The sequence below is a fragment of the Pungitius pungitius genome, chromosome 3, assembly GCF_949316345.1.
Source record: "Pungitius pungitius chromosome 3, fPunPun2.1, whole genome shotgun sequence".
Lineage (NCBI taxonomy): Eukaryota > Metazoa > Chordata > Actinopteri > Perciformes > Gasterosteidae > Pungitius > Pungitius pungitius.
In genome coordinates, this window is record NC_084902.1 from 15,726,676 (window position 1) to 15,753,262 (window position 26,587).

Sequence of the window (26,587 nt, forward strand, 5' to 3'; positions counted from 1 at the left end):
AAAGAAATGACTAGATCAATTCATTCATTCATTCATTCATTCATTCATTCATTAATCCTGTAAAGTTCTCAGGAAGCAAGTATCCAAATTCTTGGAAAGAAAACACAACCATTTTAAAACCATCGTTTTGAATCGCAGTCACGAGACTAAGCTTATTGAATTATTTGTCAAGGATGTCTTCCCGTTTTTGTATCCACCAACAGACGCACCGCATGTTCACAATTAGGCGGTTTACCGCCCAGATTCCGTCGGAGAAACATAAATTGGCCGACAAACTGATTGGTTGGGTTTCGCACCTGTTCGCCCGGCTGCAGACGAAGCGTCGTGGATTTCAGATAAATGGTTCAGCTCGTGTTCCGGCATCGAGGGTTCAGTAAGTATTTTTCTACACACATTTTGTTCATCTTTTAAAGATTTTTGTATTCCGCTTCGGTGTCTTTATTGTGCTTATCGGTCTTTGGCGGTTGACTTTTCTTTTACGGATGTAGATGAATGAATGTAAATTTGTGAAACACGTGTTAAATATTATACCCGGGAGTTTCCGTTACATCGCAGAAAATTGCGATATACGGTGTCGTCCATTCGTGTTGGGGCCTTGGATACCTCCAGGTGTGTGGTTTGTCCTGCTGTCGAACGACCCCTGAACGCCTCTGCTGCGATGTTACTTACGCAAAGGCGAGTTCCTCCTCATTAAACCCCATTGAACAGGTGCGTCTCAACAGGAAAGATGCTGATGGCGCTTCAGGCGGCGTGAGGACCGTTCGAATCTAACAGTAAATCCCGGTCTCTTATCAGCAGATCAGTTTTGTTTTAAAAAGTGGCGATGTTTGTGCGGCTCCATCAGGGGAAGTGCCCACAGGTCGGCTTTAGGTCTTTGTGGCAGGAACGGGTTAGGAAGAAACCTGGTGAGATAGTTCAGTAACTGGCAATGTATAATACTGGGTGCAGCTTATATTTAGTTTTCCTTTTTCTTTAGTCAGTTAGTCCAGGTTTAAAATATTTAATTTGTTTTTACATTATTGCCAATCTGGCTCTTGAACATTACTTTTTAAAGTTCTCGAACCAAATTTTAATTTCTGCCCTTTTTTTATAGGTTGTTGTGTCATTTTTTCTTCTTTTGGCAGGTACGTTCAATGTGTCATCTGCTGCCAGTCTGTGTAACCTGAGAACAACAACACCACCACCACCTCGAGCCAATGAAGCGTAGTCGAACCTTCAGCGCGTTGGTTGCCTTTGTCTCCTTATTTCTGATCTTCTTCTACTCGACCCTACACCCAGAGACAACCTACAGTCTCAGGGCTGGACCTGCGAACCTCCTGAAGCATTCTACCCTCCAGGTCCATATCAGAGATGGGAAGTCACAAGCATCCAAACAGGAGAGCGTCATTATTCTTCCACCGGCTGTACACAATGTGTCTGTTTCTGACGGCCTCAGACACACCATCCCTCAAAATGGAGCCTACTGGAACCGCCTGCTGTACTTGGCCTTCAAGAATCTGGACAGGGAGGAAAATCCATTTGGACACAACTCAGATTGGTCTCTCTGCAGGCAGACAAAACAAGAGCATCTGCAAACCAATATGCACGACTTTACCTCCTACCCTTTCTTATTTCAGGACTTTTTGCAGGGGATGAACTGCAGTTCGCCGCCAGTCCTGCTCAATCAACCCAACAAGTGCCCCTTTGGCGACGGGAAGAACAACAACAACAACCAGACCTTTCTGCTTTTTACCATCAAGTCTACTCCTAGAAACTTTGAGCAGAGACAGGCGGTGCGGGAGACCTGGGGTCGAGAAGGCATGTATAAAAGTGGACTGCGGGTGCGCACTGTGTTTCTGCTGGGTAGCTCCCCACTGGAGGACCCTGACCTCAGCGCTCTGTTGGCATTTGAAGCAAGACAATTTGGGGACCTCCTGCAGTGGGACTTCCACGAATCCCTCTTGAACTTGACACTTAAAATGTACATGTTCATCCAGTGGACGGTGAAATACTGTCCTGAAGCCTCCTTTGTGTTCAGTGGTGATGATGATGTATTCGTCAACACACCGAAACTACTCAGCTACCTGCAGTCTCTGGAGCCTTCGAAGGCCTCTCGGTTGTATGCTGGACAAGTGATAAGTGAAGCAACTCCCCTCAGGGACCCTAAAAACAAATACTACATTCCTCTGAGCTTCTATGACGGCCCGTACCCTCCTTATGCCGGTGGAGGAGGCTTTATTATCTCTGGAGCGTTGATGCAAGGCCTATATTCAGCTTCAAGTGTCATTCCTTTCTTTCCCATGGACGACGTTTACGCTGGGATGTGCTTTAAGGCTTTAGGGGTTTCTCCTGAAACCCACCAAGACTTTAAGACTTTTGATATCAAGGATCAGGACCGTGAAAACCTTTGTGTGATTAAGAACCTCATTCTGATTCACCGGCGCTCCCCACATCAAATCAAGAAGTTATGGAAGGGCATTCACAACCCATTGTTGACTTGTTGAACACGACTGAAAAGGCGTCATTAGAAAAAAGAAGAAACATTGGCTGCAGCAACATGACGTAAATCTTGAATGGTCTACATAGGGAGCAGAAGTGTTCCTGCACTGGTATGAGTCAGACCAGGACTGTTATTCGTGATGGGGTACAACCTTGAGAAGTGTAGAAAGTGTTCAGCATTTTAAGTGGAAATATCTCCTGGTGATTTTGTCAAGAGACAATAGGCCTTAAATCATTTGTATGTCTTTCATGTTTGCTGTCATGCGTTTGAATAAATCTGTCTCCGATGTAACCCATTCTGAGTGCGCCCTCCAACTGTCTGTTCCTCTGTATTCATACAGATCCAATGTTCAGACCTGCAATCCATGTACTTTTGCGCCTGTCAGAAGGCTCCTGCTTGTAATATCTATTATTACTGTTCCTTTAAACATGCTATGCTTCTGGGATCAGTGGGCATTTGCATATGAACTTTAAACTTGTAATATTTTTATCTTGAACTCCAGTTTAACAACCAGTCTGTTCTCAGGAAGTAAGTAGCTAGATTCTAGGAAAGAAAACACTATCCTTTTGTCGAGGAATGTTTTTGTATGCACCAACAGATTTACCGCATGTTCACAACTGGCTGGATCACTGCCCAAAAATTGTGAGGGTTTTGCACCCGTTCACCCAACTTGTAGAACATGACTGGTGACTAAAGGGTGAGGCGCTTGCTGCAGTGACACAAAGTATTAAGCCACATCAGATCAATCCAGAAGGAAATGTTGAGGGTTTTCTCCTTCATCTGAAATCTTGTATGGCCTACATGTCCGGCATGGGTCATACGACTTTTTTATGATGAGATACAACCTTGAGAAACATGCTATGCTTCTGGGATCAGTGAGCATTTGCATATGAACTTTAAACTTGTAATATTTTTATCTTGAACTCCAGTCTGTTCTCAGGAAGTAAGTAGCTAGATTCTAAGAAAGAAAACGCTATCCTTTTGTCGAGGAATGTTTTTGTATGCACCAACAGATTTACCGCATGTTCACAACTGGCTGGATCACTGCCCAAAAATTGTGAGGGTTTTGCACCCGTTCACCCAACTTGTAGAACATGACTGGTGACTAAAGGGTGAAGCGCTTGCTGCAGTGACACAAAGTATTAAGCCACATCAGATCAATCCAGAAGGAAATGTTGAGGGTTTTCTCCTTCTGAAATCTTGTATGGCCTACATGTCCGGCATGGGTCATACTTTTTTATGATGAGATACAACCTTGAGAAAAAAGTGGGAATTTCTGCATCAGGGTCCTATATTTTTCCTTTTTCACAAGTGATAGGTCTTCAGATCCAATGAGCCTAACTTTTTTTTTTTTAATTGAAAAAAAAAAACGTTCTGAAGGTTGTTTATTCTTCACAAAATACCAAAGATGTCACATGTGTACAGACCCATCTAAACAGTGAATGGGAATATTTAAATTTGTTTTTTTTAAATAGTTAAGTTCTATAACAAGTTATTTAGTGACCTCAAGAATGAACAAGGAAACAAGTTAACTACCATAATCACTGGAGCAGACAGATACAGGAAAAAGCATGTAAAAGGGGCCAAGCTTGAATTTGATTGTTTCTTGTATTGAAACTGAATCAGCTGTTTTTGCTACACATGAAATAAATTGACCTAGCAATTCCCTCTGATACAACAATATAGCATTTAGAGAAGCTTTACTTCAGACAGTATATGTTAACTTAAGGCACCATACCAATAGGCATGTAGTACAATAGTTGTTGAAAGCACAATCTTTCCACCTCTTCAAAGAAATGACACGTCATATCAAAATCTATATTTTTATGAATACAGTAAAAGTGTGCAACAGTTTATCCAATTTTCAACCCTCCAAAAACACAACTCTTCATCCTGTGAATGAAGTTATTTCTCATACAGGTCAAGAGGGTAGTGCTCTTTGTACTGCTTCACATGCCTCCACATGGACTCCCTCTGCTTTTTCAGATTGGGTGTCATTTCCTGGTACACGTCGGTAAACATCAGCTCCACATTGGGCTTGAGGCGCTTTTCTGCATTCTCGAATGCCTCCATAACCGTCTTGCGAGACTGCTTCCGCCAGCTCCTCTCGTCGTCCTCGCTCCACCAGCTCCGAGCCGTCATGTAATGTCTCAGCCTGGAGATTGGATGGTCCTGCTTGTCCCAGTAGTTCACCTCGTCCACAGACCGGTAGGCCGAGCTGTCGTCACTTGTGCTGTGGTGGCCAATTCTAAAGAAGAAGCAGAATTAATTAATACAGCATTTTAGGGAGCATGTATCTGTCATAATTGTTTATTAAAAAAGGTTTAGAAAAAAAAAAAGATTCTCTCAATCTGCTCAGTTAAAATTTGAATGCTTCCCAAATATGTACATTTCATTGCAAGGTACAAGTTAGAGATGGATATTTAACACTAAAGTTATTCTTCTAGGACAATGTGTGTTATTCAGGAATTTTGCCTAAACCAGTATTGCACAGACCCCAGGCATAAAGGCTAGTCATCATTCCCTTGTTGAAGCCTCTTGCCCTACTCTGTTGGCGCTGTGCAGGAGCTCTAGGTGGCCTCTAGGTGAAGGTTCTGAAGGACTTTATATGAGGTTGTTGCAGTTGCCAACATTCAAATAATTGTTCACTGGGCACGTCTACTCAACTAACCTGTAGGTCATCGCCTCAATGAGGAAAGGCTGGTTCTCGGCCACGGCTCTGCGGCGGGCCTCCTTTGTAGCATTGTACACGGCGAACACATCGTTGCCATCGACGCGGATGGACAGCATGCCGTACCCCGGCCCGCGGGCGGCTGTTCAAGCAGAGAAGGGACCACACGTGTGTTCATTGGAGCCACTCAGGACTTAATCGGATGCTGCACGAAACCCTCGCTGAGGCTTCTTACCGATGCCATCTCCCCTGTACTGCTCATTGGTGGGAGTGGAGATGGCGTAGCCGTTGTTTCGACAGAAGAATATCAGTGGGCACTCCAGGGTGGCAGAGAAGTTGAAGCCGGCGTGTGCGTCTCCTTCGCTGGCCGCTCCCTCGCCAAAGTAACAGATCACGGCTCGGTTCATGTTCTCTCTCTTGAGGGCGTATGCAGCACCGGCCGCTGAATAGGACACATACAATATGGAAATGTATATTTAAAGATGTGTGTGTGTGTGTGTGGTCTGATGGACAGGGTTCACACACGTGTAGATCTTACCCTGAGGAATCTGTGTGGCCAGAGGAGAGGAGATGGTGACAAAGTTCAGATCTTTGGAGCCATAGTGCACAGGCATCTGCCGGCCCTTGCCGAGGTCATCAGCGTTGGCGTAGCACTGAGCCATGAACTTGTCCAGTGGAAAACCGCGGTACATCAGCACTCCTGCAATGGAGTTGTAACGGTTGACATTTAGAACTATGCTATATTTGACATATATGGTGAAACATGGTGATTGACCTCCTCTATGTATTTTTTTTCTTTATTTGCCACTGTATGAAATGGGATCCCAAAAAATATATATATTTCATGATGTTTCTAAATGGCCGAACAACTGAATGCAGGCAGTGCCGTCCAGAGTATTGAGCACTGGAGCAACTAATGGCACACCCATAGATCACAACAAAACCATGTCAAGTCAAATCTGAAAAGTATTTAGAAAAAAACATGCTGTTCCGTACTCACCAGCTTCTCTGTATTGACCGAAGACTATGTCGCTTGGGTCGAGAGCAGCAGCACTACCAATATGCGTGCCCTCTTCACCATAGTTGGTCATGTAGAAGGAGATGCGACCCTGTAAGACAAACAAGTTAACATGCAGTCACACAACACTTTTCAGCAATGACCTTATCTGCAACATTCAAGCAGAAAAACTAACCTGTCTCTGTGACTCGTAAAGAATGCGGTCCATTGTGTTCAACAGAGTCATCTTTTGATAAAAGTTCAGAACTGTCTCTTTGGAGAGCTGATGGGGGAACAAACACATAAAAACAACCACGCTTTCAACTATGCGGATATCATGGGGACACTTAACAACCTGGGGCAATGGGCAAGCTGACCGTACCTGAGGGTCCTGAGAGGGGTTGATGATATTGCCTTGTCTGTCCATCACCCGGTACACCGGGATGCCAGAGATGACATTGGGCTGGATGAACTCAAGCTGATCCACATACTCGGCTGAGGCTCCTGGGAATTGTGGTCTTTCCTGTGATGAGTCAAAGGGTTGCTGCCGGTGCACGCCCTAAAAGAAACAATACAAGCATTGTGTATTAATAACATCACTTTGGCAAAGTCAAGCTACTATCTAAAATAGACACCACAAAGGCCAATTCAGATGCAAAAAGAATGTGAGTTGAGACTGAATGGGAACCTGATCTTTTCCTGGGTGTCAAATAACAAAAGATTATTTTACTGGAATATTACCTGATTTCCTGTTGCAAAGGATTGCTGCAATAGTTGTCAGTCACTGATTGTGTGTTGTGTGTTTTGTGATTTAACAGTTTTCAGCTTAAACAGCAGCTTTTAAACAGCAGATCTGAGGGGATGCTGTCCCAGTTCTATAACAGTACTGCACATTATCCATTATTATCCAATCTCCATCTCAATGTTTATTTGACAGTACACACATGACGCCAGAAATTGGCATTACATTTATAAAACCGTAATATTTACTTAATGTATTAAATTAAATAAATAAAATAAAAAAGCTACACTTTTGTGATGCTTCCACCTACAACCGAACATAAAGACGGAAGATTGCTGTATCCTCACGCCCCTCAGTTCGACCAATGGGAACGCAGCTAAAATAACGCTAAAGCTTCAGAAGCCAGCTAGTTAGCTTCCGACGTTTCAGTGACAACAACAAAATACAAGGTGCACCAGTGCCAGCCAAGCAGCCGATTATATGTTGAAACATATCTATTCCGGACATATTGACCTTCATAAGGACGCTTTAGGTTATCGGTCGATATTTAACAAGTTTACGTTACGTTAGTTGCGGTGAGGTCGTCGGCTAACGCAAAGCTAGCTGGCTCACAACCAATCGCGATAACTGAAAAAAATCTAACACCGTGCTGTGCATCCTTGATCGATGACCAACAGCTAATATATTTTTGATCCTGGCCTCAAACACATCAATTTAAAATTGTACAACTGAAACTCAACGTGACGTCACAAGATTGGATTTAGGGTCACAATCAGAGGACTTCTTCCAATAACCCCGTCGTTGCTAAAACGACCCTTCGTGTTATTAAGCTAGCCGTAGCCCCCTAACTTAACTTACGTTAACACCAACAATATACGTTAACAATGTAGCACTTGATCGAACTTACACAGACTCTGAAGGCTCTGTGTTGAAGCAGCCTGGATGCCTTCAGTCCTGTCGTCTGACGAGCAGCATTGTAGCATACTCCATACATTTTGTTGATACTCCTCACAGCCGCCGCCATCGGGACAGTCTGCAGCCGCTAGCTTGTGTTCAAGCTTATCCGGGTACGTGTAACTCAACGGTAGCTAACAAGCAGCAGAACGAGCTAACAATCAGTCCGCCGCACTGACATTGGTTTTCACAATCTCATCAGCAGGATAGCTACGAACAGCAGGTCGAGTCAACCACAATAATCAGGACATCCGGTCACACCTTATATTTCACATTAAAAGTCAAGCTGACCAATTAGCATTTAGAAGTTTTTAGCAGGGAACCGATGCCAGTTGAATATGTTCATCTTTTACTTTGGAAATAGTACCAGTATTTCTACAGAGTAGAATATGCATAGTAGCCATGTAGTCAAAACTATACATGTATCCAAACTACATAAGCTAACTAAAGCTATCAGGAATAACGACATCATTATAATTAATAAATCAACAATCAGTGGTAATCAAAATATTATATGATTATATGTATGAGTAAAATTATTTGAAGGTATCAAAATATGCGTTTAGGGGTCGTTATGTCATAAGCAAGGGCCCGGACGGCGAAGCAAGTTGCGTCACTCGCCTGCGACAAGCTGGAATCGTTCATGTGTACCCGCCGTCCAGCAGCGTGATGGAGGTGTGCGGCTCTCCCACTGTGACTCTGAGAGAGTTTGGTTGTGAGCAGAGTTTACTGTCTCGACCCGACGGATCAGCTTCCTTCATCCAAGGTAACGAGCCGGAGAAAAATGACTCGCGGAGCTGACCGTGAAACGCAGCCCGCTAACAGCCGGTGCGCGAGCTGTTGTTGTTGGCCTACTCTTTTTTTTTTTTTTTAGCATGGTCAAGGCAGTCATGTGTTGGATTGCGTGCAGGTCACTCTTCCTTGTACTTTATTTAGCTCATCAATAGTCCGAATATCAGCCAGATACAGCAGCCTGTGTTTCACCGACAGTGTCGTAGGTAGTGACTTATTCAGCTCTTTTCTTCTTAGGTAAAGATATCATTACTTATGTCAGTGTTTAAATTCCACCTAAGTAAACGTTCATAAGGATCAAGATTGAAATCTACGAGTAGTAGTAAAGGTACTTAAGTACTTAGTAAGTGACTTTAGCATTGAGTTTGTGTTTAAATGGAACAGCAGCAGCAACTTTGTAGTTCACTTTTTGTTGGGCTAGATTTTTAAATATATCAAGTCTGTCTCTAGGGCATACTTGGTAATCAGCTTTTCACAATGATTGTTGTACAATTGGACGTTACATTTTCTTTTTTAGTGCACTAAACAAACTAGTCATTCAACATTGGTCATAAATGTTTACCGTTTTAAGTTCTAGTTGTTATTTATTGTATAAATTCTAACTTAATTTCACTCATTTGGTCATAAACGACACACCTGTCACCGGTCTGCACTCTACTACTATTTTCCCCATCTGGAGTTATATGTTTTCAGTTGAATAATACAGTTTTTTTTGTTTTTTTTATAATTCTGTGAAGGAGACACAAGTGTCCTGGCCGCAGCTTATGGACCAGCCGAGGTCAAGGTCAGTAAGGAAATCTATGACCGGGCAACACTGGATGTGTTAATACAACCCAAAGTGGGACTGCCAAGTAAGTGATTATCTTATTTCTCACCGCTTTATAATTATTTCACGTGTTTATTTGCCTCCTGAACGCAACATGGGTGTTTTTATTAGGGATAACCTATTTTTCATCTTTCCAGCACTTATTTGCTTCGCTAATGTTCAGTTTTCTAATATTTTCAAACAGGCAAGTTATTTTGGTGTGCAATAATGGCTATATCACACCACAACACAGTGGTGTAAGTCGTCCTGTTTGTTTCCAGTTTGTATCCCAACATTTTTTTGCCTTTTTAGGTGTAAGGGAGCGAGCACAGGAGCAGTGTGTGAGAGAAACCTGCGAAGCATCTCTGCTCTTGTCACTTCATCCTCGCTCGTCCCTCACTCTCATTCTTCAGCTGATACATGATGATGGTTCTGTATCCTTTCAGTAAAGCTCAGCTGCTGGGGGCCTGAAACCATATGTTTATGGTGTTTCCTGGTCAGTTCTCTTCCTTATCTGGTCCTCAGATCTTATCGTGCTTTTTGAACGCTGCCTGCATGGCTCTTATGGATGCCGGTCTGCCAATGAGTTGCTTGTTCTGCGGCGTTACCTGTGCCATAGACGTAGACGGTCAAATCATCACAGACCCCACTGCCGCGCAGGAAAAGGTATATCTGAGGCTCATGTGCTGTGAAAAAAAAAAATAATTAAAAAAACACATTCCCTAAAGCCCTTTGGTTTATTTAATCAGATTTCCAATGTGACATAATGCATCCCACCCAACAAATCTCAATCATTTAGTTTCGAGGAAGCAGTTGTCCCAGGGCATGTGACGAGTTGAGTATATTTAATTGATTAGTTACTAATATTTATCAGTTTTATTGTACAGGAATGAAGAAGGCATTTGAATGCCTTTTAGATTAATAGAAAGTCTATGAAATATAGCAAATGATCATCTTTTGGGTTTAAAATGCCAGTCAAGGTCCAAATCCCAGTAAAATGAATTGTTCGTATGAACATCGGATATAAAAGAGTTTCTAATCTTTCACAAATCCACGGTTTGGTGGATTTCAACAAACACTTTGGGAAACATAGAAAACTAATGCTATGTTAACACAAAAAGCTTATTCTTAGCACGAGTAGTCGATGCACAGACGCGACTGGTTGCGAACAAAGCAAATTTTCAAACGTCTGTACGAATGACTCCGCACAAAGGAACGCAGCAAATGGAGCAAAGCAAATTTCCCTCATTTGCAAAATATTCTCCCGACGCTGTCTTTTGAAAGCCAATCAGCATTGAGATGCTCCTGCTGCCGAAGTATGAATATATTTTAAGAAACTGCCCCTCACCGGAGACCAAGCACTGCAAGTAAGTTGGTGTCACCGATTCATAACATTGAACATGACGGATTGATCAAACTGGCGACTGGTTGGCCTGAATCCAGATGCACTTCCTGGAGGAGCTGGTGAATTCCACCGAGCTGTGTGCGGCGATGGATGATGTCATGAACCCAAACCCTGTTTTCGAGTGCAGCCCTACCCAGTTTGCGCGTCCTCGGTGCCTCCGTTAACTTGTTCGCGTCTGTGGCCGCTCTCCCCAGGAAAGTCGTGCTGTGATGACCTTTGCTATTGACAGCAAAGAACGCAGAGTTATGATGTCGTCCACCAAAGGATCGTTTTCGGTGAACGAGGTTTGTAAATGAGTGAGCAAATGTGCAGCAGTCTAATGATCTTCCAGCGTTGTCTGTGATCTGTCTGCTGATAACGAGATGTTTTTCATATTCTGCATCTATTTATATATCGCAGACCTTTCATATATTTGTTTCTTTTACAGCTGCAGCAGTGTGTTGCAGTCAGTCAGAAAGCATCAGAGAAGATCTTCCAGTTCTACAGAGACTCTGTCAAGCGCAGATACTCCAAAACCCTCGGATGAAGCAGAAGCTCTGTTCTTTCTCCAGTCTGTTTTTTTTTTTTTTTAAATGTTCCATTTTACAAGAAATGTATATACTGATGTATTAAAGCATTTAATCACCACATTGGGATACCATTGCTTCACTTGAGTTATAGTGAGCTGTGCTGCAGTTGAGGCATTATTATTATTAACTATTGTGACGGTGCAAAATAAAAAGCAGAGATTAGTGTTAAACAAGTGCATTTATTGGGATTCATGGATTATTCTGTTTGATATTTACATGTAATAAAACAATGTAAAATAAATATAACTTGTACTATTTTGTTTGCCATAACTGTTGACCTTGTTTTGTACAATGTCAGACAAATCTGACTGGAGCCTGTCCCGTTGACAGCGAGACCCGTCGAGGCAATCCAAAATAAATGCTCACGTATAAATCAATAATTGGGATAACTCGGCTGTAACAACAAAGTATTTTTTTGTCAGGACTGTACGACACTGTGAAGCCTCGGGTCAGTGGGGCATCCTCGCAGCACATCACGGGGGGGGTGTGTGCACACGCGCATATATCGTCTACAGTGACCATTTTAATTATCAGCTCAGTCTTGATACAACACTGGGTTTGCAGAAAAACCAAAAGTATTTACGCTTCATCGGGAGACTATAAAAACTATACATCTAAATAGAAAACGTCAAGGTTGACTATACACATTATTTTTTCAATGTTTTTAAATCATTTACTTTGAGCTCCATTGTTGCTTCCTTGATGGCACACTTAAGCTCAAACCAATATGGCCAGGGTGTTTTGAGTTTTAGCGAAGCTGGTTTCTTTGCAATAGTTCAGGACCAGGTGAAGGAAGGGATCGGAGCTCGGGGCCGGTTCGTACATGGCAAACCACAAACTGGCCATGCAGGTTTCTGTCGTGACCAAACTGGAGGTTTTACTGACTCATGCATCACATGGCTCGCCAGCCAACCTTTTTTTTTATTTTTATTTTGTTTTTTACCCCTTGCTCATCCGAACAGAGCGTTATGTTTGCATAAGTGTACGCTGCAACTTCATTTTCAAGTTTGTCATATTAGGGCAAGAAGTGAACTTTCTGAAGGATTTCAGTTGTCTTTTCAAAAGAGAAAGTGGCACAATCTATATCTGGAGAGCGTGGAGCAGCAGCCTGGTTGCTTCTTTTTCATGGAACAGTTCATAAAAGGATCATCCTTGGAGTATCTTCCATATTTTTGGCACTTTCCCTTTCATGTCTGCACCTCCCGTCTATGTCATTCTTTCCTAACACTGTAAACAGAAGCAGTTCCTTTATTTTCGGGAGACAGTGTTTCACATCAACACTCTGATTTTCATTCGAAAACTCCTAAAGTTATCTTTATTTTTCTTATATGGCACTATATGATACTAAAGGTATTCAATGAACTTGGCATCAAACAAGGCAGATTCAGTCTGTTCTGCAGGTTAACAATGTGACGCAGAATGTGAAACCAGGATGAACATGTGCAGTGTTTCTGGACTGCAAAAGCTGTAGCAAGACACTCTGGCTTCTCTGAAAGATTAACGCTTCTGGCTCCACATATAAAAAGAAAAGGTTGTAAAAGCTGTCCCCAGCTTTCACCCCCCCTAGGACAGCATAACGAGGTCCATCGGGATTCAGCTGCTGCCTCGTCCTTGCTACGACCTTCTCACAAATCTGCAGCCTCCATCTCCCTTCCTCCTCTGGGCTCCTCCTGGGCCGCGTGTCTCCTCACTTTCTGCTTCCAGTGACAGTGATATCTACAGTGTTGCCGTAACATCTGCATTTTTCGTCCACGTTTTTTTTTTGTTTATACTTGAGTAAATGTTTCAAATATGACGACAGCATAACAATTGAAAGGATGACAGGTAGCTCAGGTCCTTGAGAGACATCATGAATCACATTTACAGATTGAATCTTCGATATGTATAGTGGAAGTTATGTTCAATGAGGACTATCCTCTGAGCTAAATAATGCCCTAATCCCATTAGAGGCGATTATGATCAATGCACCAGCTGTCCTTTCCTTTTCCAGCTGGGTTGACAAACAAACACTGGTTATTTTACATTTGTGTTGGTATTCATGAGATGTGTGACAGGTCTGTGTGTGTGTGTGTGTGTGTGTGTTGTAATAGTTTGCTTTTATGGCGGTTTTCCAGACAGGTAGGAAATCAATGCAGCGATGGCACAGATGTACGTGATGATCCCAAACACAATAGATAGCACCGAGAGCCACAGGGCCTGGCGAGACGCCGCGTTGGCCCCCTGAAAATCCCCCTCAGCTGACGCCTTGTTAGTCTGGAGGAAACAGCAGAGGAGAGATAAGGATTAGAGGAGATGGGCATGTTGCATCATTTGTCAATGTCCTCCCTGGCCTCCACTTTCCTCCTCCAATCATTCCAGTCACACGCTAAACCCATAGACCCCGTAGTATGTTCCCTCTCAGCGGTTGTGCCACATTCATCACTTTCTCCTTCCTCCTTCCTTCCTCTCCCCCTCCAGTCCTCGTCATTGACTCCGACCTCTGTTTCAAGGCGGCACTCAACAATATTGTAAATCTATCACTTTGGGGCTCCTTGTTATGACTCTAATTAAACTATAACGAAGGCCATTGATCTGATCAAAAGGACTTTGCAGCTTGCTTTGCAAAAACGTTAAATGGAATTCCCCCCCCAACACACACACACACACACACACACACACACACACACACACACACACACACACACACACACACACACACACACACACACACACACACACACACACACACACACACACACACACACTGCTGGAGGAACGCCTATATGAACTAAGGGGCCTCTGGCCACTAGAAATAGAGGTGTTATGGGCTTTTCCACACTGTCACAGGTAATAGTGACTGATGAGATAGTTGGTACAGTGTCCTTTTTCCCTTTGATCATCTCAGCCATCAAATTACCCATGTATATATATATATATATATATATATATGGGTAAACTGGACCTGTTGCCTACAGAGGGTATGAAGTTATCAGTTGCTGTGAACTACAGTGCCAGGTAGTACCTTGTCAGCTCTGGATTAAGTGTGCATGTGTGTGTGTGCACCTTCTGTGAAAGGTAGAAGGCAGCGATGCCCAGGGGCCAGAAGCAGCAGAGCATAGAGAAGAAGGCCAGACCCAAGTAGTCCTGAGGGATCATCAGAGGGAAGTTGCTCTCACTTTCTGTATCACTGAAGTCATCAATGGATGAGTCCTGGGATTAAAACAGAGTGCATGTAGCTTGAGTTCAGGTTAAAATACAGAAGGAAACCTCACACATGGGTTTGTTTGCAGAGGTTCTAAGATACTTGTCTTTGGGATTTCTACCATTACACAAATGCAATTGGAAATTACATTTAAGATTATTCATCAGCCATGTCTCACTAAACAATGTGTCCCTGTTACACCGGATAATCCACAGAACATAATGTGAAAATTGCTCACAGGGATTATTTATTTCATTCAAAAGGGACCTGTGGGCTCTCCAGAGAAACCGGGACAAGGAAAATCAAATCAAACAAATCAAATTCCAATGAACAATTGTGGCAGCGCATCGCTCTAGTTTTCATAGTGTATAGTCACCAATACAGTGTGTTTTTCCCTTTCAGCCTCGCTATTGAGGTAAAAAAATATCTGCAGCCAGATGTGGATGAGTAAGATATACATTATACATTATTGGTTTCACCAACCCTTTGGACTCAAAGCCTACAGTCATTGGTTTGTTTGCACTTACTCGAGATATAATGTGCTCTAACATTAAGTCACTGCTTTATGGACACATTGTATATGTGCTCGTTGTATTGTGCTCCCGTCTTCCAAACAACTGTGAGGCCTGTGCTGGTGGCTGTTAGCTAATGTGACTGAATGGGGTTAGCCTGGATGTGCACTAGCTCTGCTGACCGCAGGCAATTTGTGACTCATGCATCTTTTTGGAACAGCCGCATATTCATTCTGACTTCCTCTCTCTTCACTCTGACCCCGTCTCACTGCTCTGCTTGTTTTGTTGTGTGAGCGAAATGATTGTGCATTTTCCAGAGATGCTTCTGCATCAATTGCGCAAATGCTTCACAGACCAGCATCCCTTTAAAAATGTGTGCTTTTAAAACATTAAAGAAGATCAGTCAGAGGGAAAATAAAGAGTACATCCATACAAAGAGTACTTTAAAACCTTTCCTGAGGTCACCTCCTCGGCTTTGTTATTGTACTGATCATTCAGCGTGAAGCAGTGATGACTTTGACTCCTCTAACTGGGGGCTTGGAAAGAAACAAGGGGGAAAAAGATGCTCTTTGAGGCCACAGCAAGGTTTTATTCCCACGGGCCTCCGCCACTACTGCCAGCATTCAGAATGAGCAGGGGAAAAATAAATCCTTTTGCGTGCCGGTTTTTGTCCCTACCTGAACTTTACAGCAGTCCCCTCGATTTGTATGTGTGTGTATGTGAGTGTGGTGCCGTACTGTGTGTGGCTTAAAATTCTTAATCAAAGTCATCATGGGAAAAAACAGCCTTCAGCCTTTTAGTTTCGCAGTGGGTGATGTGACCTTTGTGACCTTGCTGAGAGAATTTTCATAATCAGCTAAACGACTCGCAGCTACTTGCTTGCGACATTTTTACAGCATGCAACATTCTCACGCTGACTCTCAAAACGTCAGATGACCAGTGTGAGAGTCTTAAAGCTGATTTACATCTCGCTGTAGAGTGGGCTGTGCTCGGTGAGCTATGAAATGGATCTGGCAACCTCCATCGCTACTGTAGTGTCATTACCTGCGCCGCAGCAGGAGAGGAGCTTTACGTAATCAGAGAGCATTTATTTTAAGTTCCTCTTTGGCTCCCGGAGTCTGCACCCAGAGACGAGGTAGAAACGAATCGGACCGGTAGGATGATTATTTGATGTGTTGGAGCGAAGTAATGAGTAAATAGGGAATTTATTAAACTGACAGAAAATTTAGCTGCGAATATTTTGATGTTTAGATCAATTTGACATACATCCATTAACGGCTCCCTGACTCAGCTTTTCTAGTTTTAGGACTTGTAGGAGCCAAATGTGTAGCGTGTTGCATGTTCAGTTAAGCCGGACAGTTTTCTGACCGTGTTGATTTGATAATAATACGAAGAAATTGGATTGTACAGTTGAACAACGATACTCACAGAAGAAGGGAAGCTGTTATTCAAGAACTTTGGATGAATAAAATACATTTTGCTTTCACTAACGGAACGAGTCGGTGGGAGCAAATGAACAGAAACACGCATCAACTCAAGGTTTACGCTCTGCTACTACTTTGGGACCCTACAGGACTGCTTTTCTCTGTAGTGTATCATTGTGAAATGATTATGGCTGAGTTTAGACTGTTGGTTCCACCCAACAAGACACTTGATGATCTTGGACAGAAACTCCAGACATTTTTCCCTTTTCACTATTATTCTGACACAAAATAAAGTCCTTCTCTTGAGCATCCGTGGAAAGCGAATACACTGCACTGCCTCCTGAAGAAGTTTTGAATAAACAGTGATTTAACAATATGTCATTCTAATACCCTGTATTCAGTACACAGTAAACCCTCTCAACACCATGCGTGTGCGGCGTCTTACGTCAGAGTCAGGCAGCAGGTCGTCCTCATCGTCCAAGCTGTAGGACGCGCTGTGGAAGTCCTGCGTCTCGACCAGCAGCTTCCTCTCCAGTGTGGAGCCGGGCCGAATGTCCACAAATGTGGTCTCCAGGTAGTCCTTGCTGAGCAGGGAGTCGGCGTGGCCCCAGATGGGAGCCGGCGGATAAAAGGACTCCAGCGTGCGAGGTAAGGAGCACGGGTCCAGTGGCTGGTGCTGCTGAAGCTCAGGACGATGTCCAGGATAGCTCCTCCAGCCTAAGGGAGGGTAGGCCCTGTCCTCCTCACACTTCACCAGGATGCCCTTGCACATCCCGCCAGGGGCCGGTCCAGGCCCGGGCTTCGGGCCCGCCCCCGATGCCCGGCTGTTGTGGGGGCTTTCTCCCAGAAGAGGGTGCTCCAGCTCATCTATGTTCTCCATCCGTCTCTTTTAATGGCAACCGCACAAGAGGACACCACATCCACAGCCAAATGTATTCTACAAATGGGTCCGCGGAGCGACTCCCTGGAGAGATTCAGCGGGTTTACGCAAAGGCAGCTGCTTTGGCGGCTTTAGTGTTTCAGTGATAATCCATCCGTAATCCTATTCTTTAACTTTTCTCTTATTACAGGTCCAGAGGCTGAAAACACATGCCAGGTTTATGAAATATCCTTTATGTTCCAGCGGTGCCCGTCTCCCGTGTGCTGTGATATGTGATATGAATTTGTGCAGGGGATTCGAGATCCTCTTTTCCTCACATGTCGTAAGCTATTTGTTTCAGGGCTCGATGGCTCGGGGTTTGCCCCGCGTCATTCATTTCACATGATTGAGTGCGTCAGCGTTCATGAATATGCTAATGTGGGCTCACTTTCTCGCTCATACAATATGGGAATGTCACTTCTGATGATGGAGGACCTTGATTAGCCCCTGAAAGGCTAACGAAAACACTGGGCAATGGGGTTTTCAGTGTGACCCGCCCTCAGCAGCTCATGGAAACTGTCTCAAGCAATCAACACAAAGTCTTAATTATCGAAAGCACGGTGTCATGTTATCAGAATGAATTAGATCAGTGAAAGTCAATGTTGCGAGTGAAGAAACAATTGTGAAGAAAAAGGACAAAAAATACGGCGGTGTGTTTGTTTCCGGGGGGTGAGTTGAACAACCTCCGGCAGCAGTCTAACTACTGTCGGATTGGGGCCATATTTGAGGGCAGTTAATCTGTAAAAGCAACGTGGCTCCAGAAATAGAATCCTATGCACGGCGGCGGCGGGTCAGCGGGCCCGCCAACAAGTCGGTTCCTCTGCTGCTGCTGCTGCAGGAAGCCATGATTAAGAAATCAAAAGTCCTCCGGTGTTGATTTATGGCTGCGGGTTTGCTGCATGGCGAGGCAGCACTCCTTTGGGACATGTATTTTTAATGCCCCCCCCCCCCCCCCCCCTCCCCCATCCACCTTAAGAGGGATTCATTCGGGACAGACGAGGAGTCAGGCAGCTCTCTGTCCAGTATGATGAGGACGAGGAGGTCTGTCAAGAGAGGAGCAAGGTCACACAAAATATTTAGACTTCAAAAGCTTAACTGCCAAGGCTGCAGTTTGGAGAGTTATTATTCCTTTTACACACACACACACACACACACACACACACACACACACACACACACACACACACACACACACACACACACACACACACACACACACACACACACACAAACTAATTGGGCTACACAACTGAACCCAACCACAAATTCCCATCAGATACAAGAAGTCAGGCCAGTAGTGCTATTTGAAAGGCTGCCACTGAAGAGGCAAAAAAAAAAATAGATCAACCCAAAAGTAGATGGTTAACTGTTCATTTTTGCCCCCCGCCATAAAATGAGTAAAAGCAGATAAAAGAGCCTAATAATACTTCCCTTTATGGTGTGAAACAATGACATGTCAGTGAGAACAACGCACACACTGTAACTCTGCACATTAGTTGCTGCCACGCAGCCTTTGGAGATAACCCTCATGCCATGTAACACCTGCAGCTTTTTGAACAGGACAGAAGCTCGTTTTCTACGATGGTTTCAGTTCCTGCCATGGCGGGTTTGCCACCTCCTTGATTATCCACACCTACCCTCAGTTTTGACCATAAGTCTACTTAAGTCTGATTGTCTCCCCTGATTCCTGATTGTGTCCAACTGTTCCCACACTTCCCTCATGTGTACTTATAGTCTGCGTCTCCCCTTGTCCTGTGCCAGTGTGTCACGTCCTTTCGTCTTGCACACACACACACACACACGCCTCACATTAGTATCAAGTCCAAGGCAGATTTTTGTCTGTCTGTCCGTCCCGAACCTTGTTGTAGTTTCCTGAGTTGGCCTTAAGCCTTTTATTGCTCCACAGCTTTTCAAATTATTTCAGAGCCCTTTGGTTAGTGATTGATTATTCTTTTTTCTCCTCGGTAAGAGAGATTTCGGTTTTTCATTTTGCATTTTTGACTATTCAGCTCTTTGAGTTAATTCAGAGCATTTTTTTTATTTCCTTGTAGTTTAATACCTCCTACAATAAGAGATTTTTGGTTTGGCTTTTGCTGCGTTGACATTGCAGCTCGTGGAGTTAAATCAGAGCATTTTTGGTTCTACTTTGTTTTTTTATTTTCTCCTTTCCTCGCTCAGAGAGGTTTTTGTTTGCTTCCTGTCATTTTAGTATTGCCCAGCTCTGTTAGTTTAGCCAGGTTTCCCCGTTCATCCCTCTTCGGAGAGGTTTGTGTTTCCAGGGATTTCCCTGTGTATTTTTGTTAGGATATAAAATATTTTCAGCTCTACTCTGCGTCTGAGTCCTCCTCAAGAGCTCCCTCCGTGACAATTAGTCTTTGACTCGTTCACAACAGAGTCCTAAAAAAGCCATTTAGAAGTTGTGTAATACATGGTACTGTATGGAAATGGGTAATTACAGAGGCAAGGGAGACTAAAAGGATGTTTAACTGAGACTTGACGAAAATATACAAAAAGAGATTTAGCTGATCTCATTCTGCTGATCTCATGGCATTCTACATTTTGATTTTGAGCTTTAACACAAGTGTTAAAAACGTCAACGTTTCCCCCCCCACCACACTGAGATAAGCCCCTTGGAAAATGGATGAATGGTTCAACGTTTGAGGCTGATTGCCTCCATAACATGGAGTGACAAGGGACATCAAAACCTTTCCCAGCGGTGCTCAGATCACATTTGTGATACTTTGTGTAAAAATTCTAAAATTAGCCCCTCACTGAGGAGTGAAGACATTCGCTGAGAGAAGGGATGATTAACAGTGTCTCTGTGTTTATTGTCGAGGATGCTTTCATTAGCAATGGAATGAGAATGTGCGTTTTGAACAAACCACATAATATCTCATTAGTAAGTAAGTCATTCTGCATGGCAGAGTGCTTCACGGGCTCCAGATCAATGACTCGCTGTCGCACGCCTCAGTGCACAGCACAGAGAGAAAAAGGGTGACACGGAATAATAGGCGCTGCCCCATTTTCATGGAGGGTAAGAAGTACCTCTGTGTGCTGAGTGATGGTCCACTGACGTCAGCAACGGCTGCTTCCCATCTACACACAGGCGCACTAATATTTGTATCACTTCTCTCCCCCCCTCCCCTCCCAATCTCCCTGCAGCTTCATTCCAGGAGAGATGCACTCAACTTTATTACAACACCCCCCCCCCCCTCTCCCTCCCCACCCGCACCGCGGCCCAGCCACCATGAAAATACTTCTGTCAGCTATATTATAAGCCTGTATCCTCTTCTGATTCTGCAAAGCTCATAAAGCATCCAGTCAGGTGGAGGGCAGGAAGCTTTTACAAGAGCCCCCCCCCTTCCCCCCTCCCCCCATCTGACTGGTGCTTTGTCATACACTACTCTGCTCCATCCATCCCGTGTCTGTGATCCGACTCCTTCCTCATGATCCAGACTTTGTCTCCGTGCCAGAGGTGTCAGGTAACGAATTACTTCGTTACTGTACTTAAGTAGAAATTTTGGGTATCTATACTTTATAAGACGACTTTTTACTTCTACTACTTACATTTTCGCGCAAATATCTGTACTTTCTACTTTTTACATATAAAAAATCGCCTTGTTACTCCTATTTAATTTCGGAAGGTTTTCCGGCTTGTCACCGTTCAAAAACACACAAAAAACTATCCGGATAAATAATGCGAGGCTTTAGAAATGAACACTAAGGGATTCTGTATATGTTCAATATTTTGATAACCGACCGCTCCCCATCATTATAAAAGCAAGCGATGCGCCCCCCCCCCCCCCCCCCCCCCCAGTGTGCAGCCACAATGAAGTATTGCACAAAAAGGTTTTGCAACAACTCCGCGGCTTTTCTGAAACACACAGTGACGCAAAGACTTGAATAACCGCAACCGCAATAAAAGCTCTTAAATCAAACATTCCGGACAATGACCGATGTGTGTGTACACAGGACCGGACTCTCTGACTATACAGTAAATGAGATATTTTTACTGTACAAATTTAGAGAATTATCCAAAGTAAAAGTCCCATATTCGCAGGTTCAAGAAGATCATGATTCTGATTCTGAAGATGACACACCTTCTGTGTCAGAAAGTCAACAAATTGAATTGCACTGTACCAATTCTGTTAAGAGGATTAGTCAAAGATTCAACCAGAAGCTTGTGGATGCCTATATCAAAAGAACCTAATTGAGGTGAAAATGGACATGTAACCAAATATTAGCATTGCTGTATGTATATTTTTGAGCCAGCAGATTTGGTCACATTTTCAGAAGACCCATAATAAATTCATAAAAGAACCAAAATTCTTCAATATTTCTGTGACAAATTGTATGGGCTCCAATTATCATAGAAGAATAAGAGATGTATACATGTATACGTGTTTTTTAAGTGTATGTCAGCCTTTGATCACAACTGTACATCAATTATTGTCTGGAAAGATTGAGAACAATCATTTAGTAATTCCTCACATGTTGATATATTGTCTTTTTAAACGTTCAAATGTATATTTCTTATTTCAGAAAATCTCTTTATTATAGCAAAAATATTTCCTTTTCACTATAAGAGTAGTTAGAGATATCCTGAACACAGGTACATCAGTCATTGTTTGGAATTATTGAGAAAACAGCTTTACTTGAAATCCTCTGATACTAGCTTTTTGATAGGACATTAACTTTGGAAAGATCTCTTAATATGTACAGTAAAAAGGTAGTAGTCGGAGAAGTCCTTAACACATGTATGTTAGTCTGTCTGAGAAATTGGTTTATATTGCAGCTCAAATATGGAGAAAATATCTTTTTGAATGTAAATATAGGACCTTTACTTTGGAGAGAATATTTCGATCTTTTCTCTTCAGTTGACCACAGAAATCCGAGTGCCTGCTGAGTTGAACGTTAGTTAGAAAAGGGAACATGACACGGGGCATGTGCAAAATAGGAAAGAAAAGAAAAAGACGCACATCGACGAGCAGCGATGTGAGGCTGAGAGGACCAGAGCGGGCTGCGAGATGCTCCAACACCGAACCTGAAAAGCCAAGTGGCAGGTAAATGCCCCGCCCCCCACCCCCTACATCCCTCACACCCCCTCTCTCTCTCTATCGCTCTCTCATGTTGCACAGCTCGTGAAAGCCCATAGTAACATCACGTTCCTATGGAAACCAATTCACCAGGAGTCGAGTGCTCACTGCGGGATAAATGAAGCAGGGGCTAATTTGCCATTTCAGTGCTGCTCCTCGGCTTGATAATAACTGGATGGGATGAATCCAGCGTAGAGCCGTGCCTTCCAGTAAGGATGCGCAGTGTGTCACATCACACTGCGAAGGATGGATCTTTTCCCCAGATCTACTCCATAATAACAAATGAGTGCAGTCACGCTGGGCCCTGGGTTTGCATACATAAAGACCAAGATGCACTTTCTCGCTCTCTATTTCTCTCTCTCTTTCTCGCTCTGTCTGTATAATGTGTGCATGACAGTGAGCTCATTAATCAAGTGCACTCTGTGCCCCGCTCTAACCTCAGACAAACACACTCATTTCCTTCACACGGGAAACACATGCATTTCCTTGCTTCTATGTATCACTTTACCCTTTGAGACAAACACAGTAAACAGACCCTTTGAAGCCCTGCATGGACTGCCTCCTACATGCTCACACACACACACACACACACACACTGCTCACACAGCTAGTGCTTGTGTGCAATGAGGAATGGGAAGTTACCCATAAGCAATATGCTACGAAGAGCTCCAGAAATCTCTGCAGAGCGAGTTGTATGTTGTACTCAGTGTTCTATTATGTGCATCTGTGAGCCGTCACCACGGGACACACACACACACATTGAACGGAGACAGAGCTGCAGCTTTGCAATGTTGTTTTGTTTGTGTAGTTGGGTGTGCTTGTGCCATGCTTCTACAGATATGTCCTCCATGGTTTACATGTGTGTACTGTATGACAAACCATTTGACCGTGAAACATAAGGTTGTTTCAGTTCTTATGATGCACATTCCATAAGGCATACAACACACTGCATTCTGCACTGAGGTAAACATAACATACTGCGTTGTAACTTACAACACTGTGTTCTAATGCTCTGCAGAGTCGCTATAACTAAATAATTAGAAAGAGAAGTGTTTCATCCCTCCCAGATTGTATTGAACCGAGGCAAAACAAGGCCAACACAAAGACTGCATAAGTAGACTAATAGTAGTGTTTACATCAGAGTAATTATGTGCCGGCATATGTTTATCTGTATCTGTGTGCGTGTGTGTAATAGTATTCATTTTAATGTTACAATAAAAATCGGTTCATTGTGGGGCTTCACCTTTCAACCTGGAGACAAATCTCTGGTCCACAGAAGATAAATCATTTGAGGTTTTAGTATAAGGGCTTTAGGAATTGTGCTCAGGCTAATTTCAGAGAAAGGATGAGAGACAAATGTCCTTACAAGTGACTAAGACAAGTGTCGGTGCGCAGCGGGGTAATTAGCCTCTCACAGATCTTTACAAGAACTATGATGTATTACATGTCCTCCTCCTCCTCCTCATCATCATCATCATCATCACAGAGGGTGGGCATATTTCTTTTCTTCTAATTAACAATGACCTAAACACACAAAGCCACCAATGCACATTTTCCCAATTTCCTTTGTTGTCAGCCAGAACTAAGACAGAAATATGTTGAGCGAGCTGCATGTGTCGGGTTCCCTGAAGTATTAGAGGGGACGTGTGTTTTTATTTCGGTGCACAGCAGCTTCGTCTTACAGCAGCAAATCAAAACGTGCACAATGGAGGAGAACTGTGTGTATTTTTAAAGAGCAGGGGGGTTGCGTTTCCCCCGAATGAGGAACTTTCGTTCCAAGAATCTTTTGTCGACACTTTATTTGTCCAAAAAAGGCTTGATTAGGGTTAGCGTTCACTAAATGGCAACAATGTGGAGCTATTGGAACCATGCTTGAATAGGTTATCCACCTTCCAGTGGAGCACTCGTGTTGCAGACCAGGTAATGCTACTCAAGCATCTGGGATATTGAGGGCTTCACTCACATAAACCTCCCACATTATTTCTTTCAATTAAAAAATTATATCCAATGATATCTGTGTACCAAGTTTCGCTTTTGAAGCATATTTGATATATTGATGATAACATGCACTCTGCCATAGAAATGTAATCAACTTTAAGATAATAAAATGCAGGCAATGCTCTCCTGAATGTACTTGGCATGTAAGAATGGAAAGCATAGCTCGGACATAGTGTGCTTGGTTGCACCAACACTAATCAATTATGATTGTGATGAGGCAAACACATTATCGGTAAAACAATCTGAATTATGACAGGAACGTACAGGAAGGCTCGAGGTTCAACAGCAATCCCGTTAAAATTTAAATGTCTTTATTTTCGTTCCTAAAATGATTTCTCAACGGAGGGAGTAAATGTAGTGTGGAGAAAACAGGGTGGGTGTATTGCCACCCACGTTAAAGCAACGTTAAGCTATTGTCACTGACACTACACAGAGACCCCCCCCCCCCCCCCCCCCCCACACACACACACAATCTGTTCCTTTTTTAAATGTTTCCTCACCTTCACGTTACGCTGACCCGTCCGGTCCGGTCCTCGGAATGAGTCTCCCACGAAGAGACGGCGGAATCCAGCGTCCCGGTTCCAACCGAATGCTGCTCCACACTGATCCGTCGATGTGCACGCGCTCGGCGTGGGCATGTGCAGAAGGTGTGCGTGTGTGTGCGCGCGCGCCGATAGCCTGCGTGCTACGCGTGCCCGCGCGAGGGATGCAACGAGGCCGTTGAGTCACACGGTGTCCAACTTGTCCTCATCTCGTCGCACCGTCGAGATGCGGCCGTGGGTGCGCGCGGACGCGCCTGTCACAACTGCGCGGCGGCGGCGGCGTGCATGCCTCGTCAAAGACCCTCCCCCCTGCGGAGCATCCCGCTTGGCTCCGGCTCTCCTCCCCTCGCGCGCACCAGCAGGTGCCTCATGAAGCCTCGTCGCGGTCGCGGCGCAGCTCACCCGGTGTCAACTTTCTTCTGCCACTCTCAGCGTTTCTCTGACTCCACAAATGCGGATCTCTCCATCACCTCCACCCGTCCGTCCTCCGTTTGCCCGTCTTCGGCTCTACTCTCTGAGCACGCAGGGAAATACGGGGTCCTAACGCCTGTTAGAGCACGTGTGTGGTACTCTGAGGTCCTCCTAAGGATGGGATGAACAACACACACACACATGCAAAGGGAGGGCATTTCGCTTTTCCTTACTTGTTTAAGAGGATTACGGGGTCATGGCTTGATTTTGGGTTGGAATCGGGATTTGGGTTAAGACTGTAGCAGGACAGTGTATGAGGTTAGCCTCAGCAACAACACGTTTGCGCGTGTTGTTGGTGTGTGTGTGTGGGTGTGCTAAGATTGTGGAAAAGCTGCAAATAATATCCGCAGTGTGCAGCCAGGTGCAAGAATGAGATGACAATCTCATCGATGCTGCAGCAGGAGGTGGAGAAAAAGCAAGGGGGTGGGGTGGGGGTGTTATGCAGTGGCTTTGTGTGCTGTGCGTGGTCTACCAAAGCAGAAGGCAGTGAGATGCCCCCCAGCAAGGATGAGTCCGCTTTGTGGCGGCCCTTTAGTTGCCCGGGCCAGCCCTCGTGAACATGTCCAGTTCAAAAATAGACTCAAGATACAAAAAACAATCATCCCTTGCTTCTCGTATAGCTCATGTTCATTTTGCCTCTTCCAGGGGAGGCCGCGTGGGATAAGGCTCAGGCATCGCTGGACAATCAATGAAAACCACAGGGCTTACGCTGAGTATTTAACGAGGTGCGCCGCTTTTAGCCCCGAATACCCCTCCTCCCTCCCAGAAACGGTTTAACCGTTCTGGCTGTTTTTTTTGTGTGTGTGTGTTTTTTTGTTTTTTTCAGGCGGTCAGCACAGCCGCAAAGCTGCCTATACCTGATGCACTATTTGTCTTTGGTTGTCAGAGTGACAAGCAGCCTCTAAGTCCATCAGAAAGCACGGATCAATACGCCGTCCTTAGTCTGAGCACATCCTCCCCATTACGCTACACCCCCCAACCCCCCCCCAGTGCAGAGAGTGCAGAGGACAGAGAATGAGATGGGTGGATT

General features: G+C 44.1%; 4 protein-coding genes across 4 annotated transcripts; 2 read left to right on the top strand and 2 right to left on the bottom strand.

The window, feature by feature from the left end:
- Positions 1-224: 224 nt before the first annotated feature.
- On the top strand, positions 225-3,128 carry LOC119222759 (N-acetyllactosaminide beta-1,3-N-acetylglucosaminyltransferase 2-like). The gene is made up of 2 exons (XM_037479627.2): positions 225-373; positions 1,094-3,128. Exon 2 carries the CDS (start codon positions 1,197-1,199, stop codon positions 2,481-2,483), a length of 1,287 nt encoding a protein of 428 aa, XP_037335524.2. The 5' UTR covers positions 225-373; positions 1,094-1,196; the 3' UTR covers positions 2,484-3,128.
- Positions 3,129-3,847: 719 nt separating this feature from the next.
- Positions 3,848-8,086, bottom strand: bckdha (branched chain keto acid dehydrogenase E1 subunit alpha). Its single transcript, XM_037458476.2, has 8 exons — positions 7,797-8,086; positions 6,530-6,706; positions 6,344-6,430; positions 6,151-6,259; positions 5,689-5,850; positions 5,386-5,592; positions 5,151-5,292; positions 3,848-4,727 (listed from the first exon to the last, which is right to left on the bottom strand). Exons 1-8 carry the CDS (start codon positions 7,911-7,913, stop codon positions 4,385-4,387), a joined length of 1,344 nt encoding a protein of 447 aa, XP_037314373.1. The 5' UTR covers positions 7,914-8,086; the 3' UTR covers positions 3,848-4,384.
- A 336-nt stretch (positions 8,087-8,422) lies between these two features.
- Positions 8,423-11,428, top strand: exosc5 (exosome component 5). The gene is made up of 6 exons (XM_037458503.2): positions 8,423-8,609; positions 9,373-9,486; positions 9,753-9,874; positions 9,966-10,106; positions 11,040-11,129; positions 11,273-11,428. Exons 1-6 carry the CDS (start codon positions 8,513-8,515, stop codon positions 11,369-11,371), a joined length of 663 nt encoding a protein of 220 aa, XP_037314400.1. The 5' UTR covers positions 8,423-8,512; the 3' UTR covers positions 11,372-11,428.
- A 145-nt stretch (positions 11,429-11,573) lies between these two features.
- tmem91 (transmembrane protein 91) lies at positions 11,574-25,938 on the bottom strand. Its single transcript, XM_037458489.2, has 4 exons — positions 25,045-25,938; positions 16,977-18,493; positions 14,457-14,603; positions 11,574-13,667 (listed from the first exon to the last, which is right to left on the bottom strand). The coding sequence occupies exons 2-4, from the start codon at positions 17,409-17,411 to the stop codon at positions 13,512-13,514; spliced, it is 738 nt and encodes a 245-aa protein (XP_037314386.2). The 5' UTR covers positions 17,412-18,493; positions 25,045-25,938; the 3' UTR covers positions 11,574-13,511.
- Positions 25,939-26,587: the final 649 nt, after the last annotated feature.

Excerpts from the sequence above, each read along its gene's own strand:
- LOC119222759 (XM_037479627.2), top strand. The coding sequence starts at position 1,197 with ATGAAGCGTAGTCGAACCTTCAGCGCGTTGGTTGCCTTTGTCTCCTTA.
- bckdha (XM_037458476.2), bottom strand. The coding sequence starts at position 7,913 with ATGGCGGCGGCTGTGAGGAGTATCAACAAAATGTATGGAGTATGCTAC. Across the intron at positions 6,260-6,343 it reads TTTACGAGTCACAGAGACAG|GGTCGCATCTCCTTCTACAT; the intron begins GTTAGTTTTTCT and ends TTTGTCTTACAG. Across the intron at positions 4,728-5,150 it reads ATTGAGGCGATGACCTACAG|AATTGGCCACCACAGCACAA; the intron begins GTTAGTTGAGTA and ends CTTCTTCTTTAG.
- exosc5 (XM_037458503.2), top strand. The coding sequence starts at position 8,513 with ATGGAGGTGTGCGGCTCTCCCACTGTGACTCTGAGAGAGTTTGGTTGT. Across the intron at positions 9,875-9,965 it reads TGATACATGATGATGGTTCT|ATCTTATCGTGCTTTTTGAA; the intron begins GTATCCTTTCAG and ends TCTGGTCCTCAG. Across the intron at positions 11,130-11,272 it reads GATCGTTTTCGGTGAACGAG|CTGCAGCAGTGTGTTGCAGT; the intron begins GTTTGTAAATGA and ends TTTCTTTTACAG.
- tmem91 (XM_037458489.2), bottom strand. The coding sequence starts at position 17,411 with ATGGAGAACATAGATGAGCTGGAGCACCCTCTTCTGGGAGAAAGCCCC. Across the intron at positions 14,604-16,976 it reads ACCTGCTGCCTGACTCTGAC|GACTCATCCATTGATGACTT; the intron begins GTAAGACGCCGC and ends TTTTAATCCCAG. Across the intron at positions 13,668-14,456 it reads CCTTCTACCTTTCACAGAAG|ACTAACAAGGCGTCAGCTGA; the intron begins GTGCACACACAC and ends TGTTTCCTCCAG.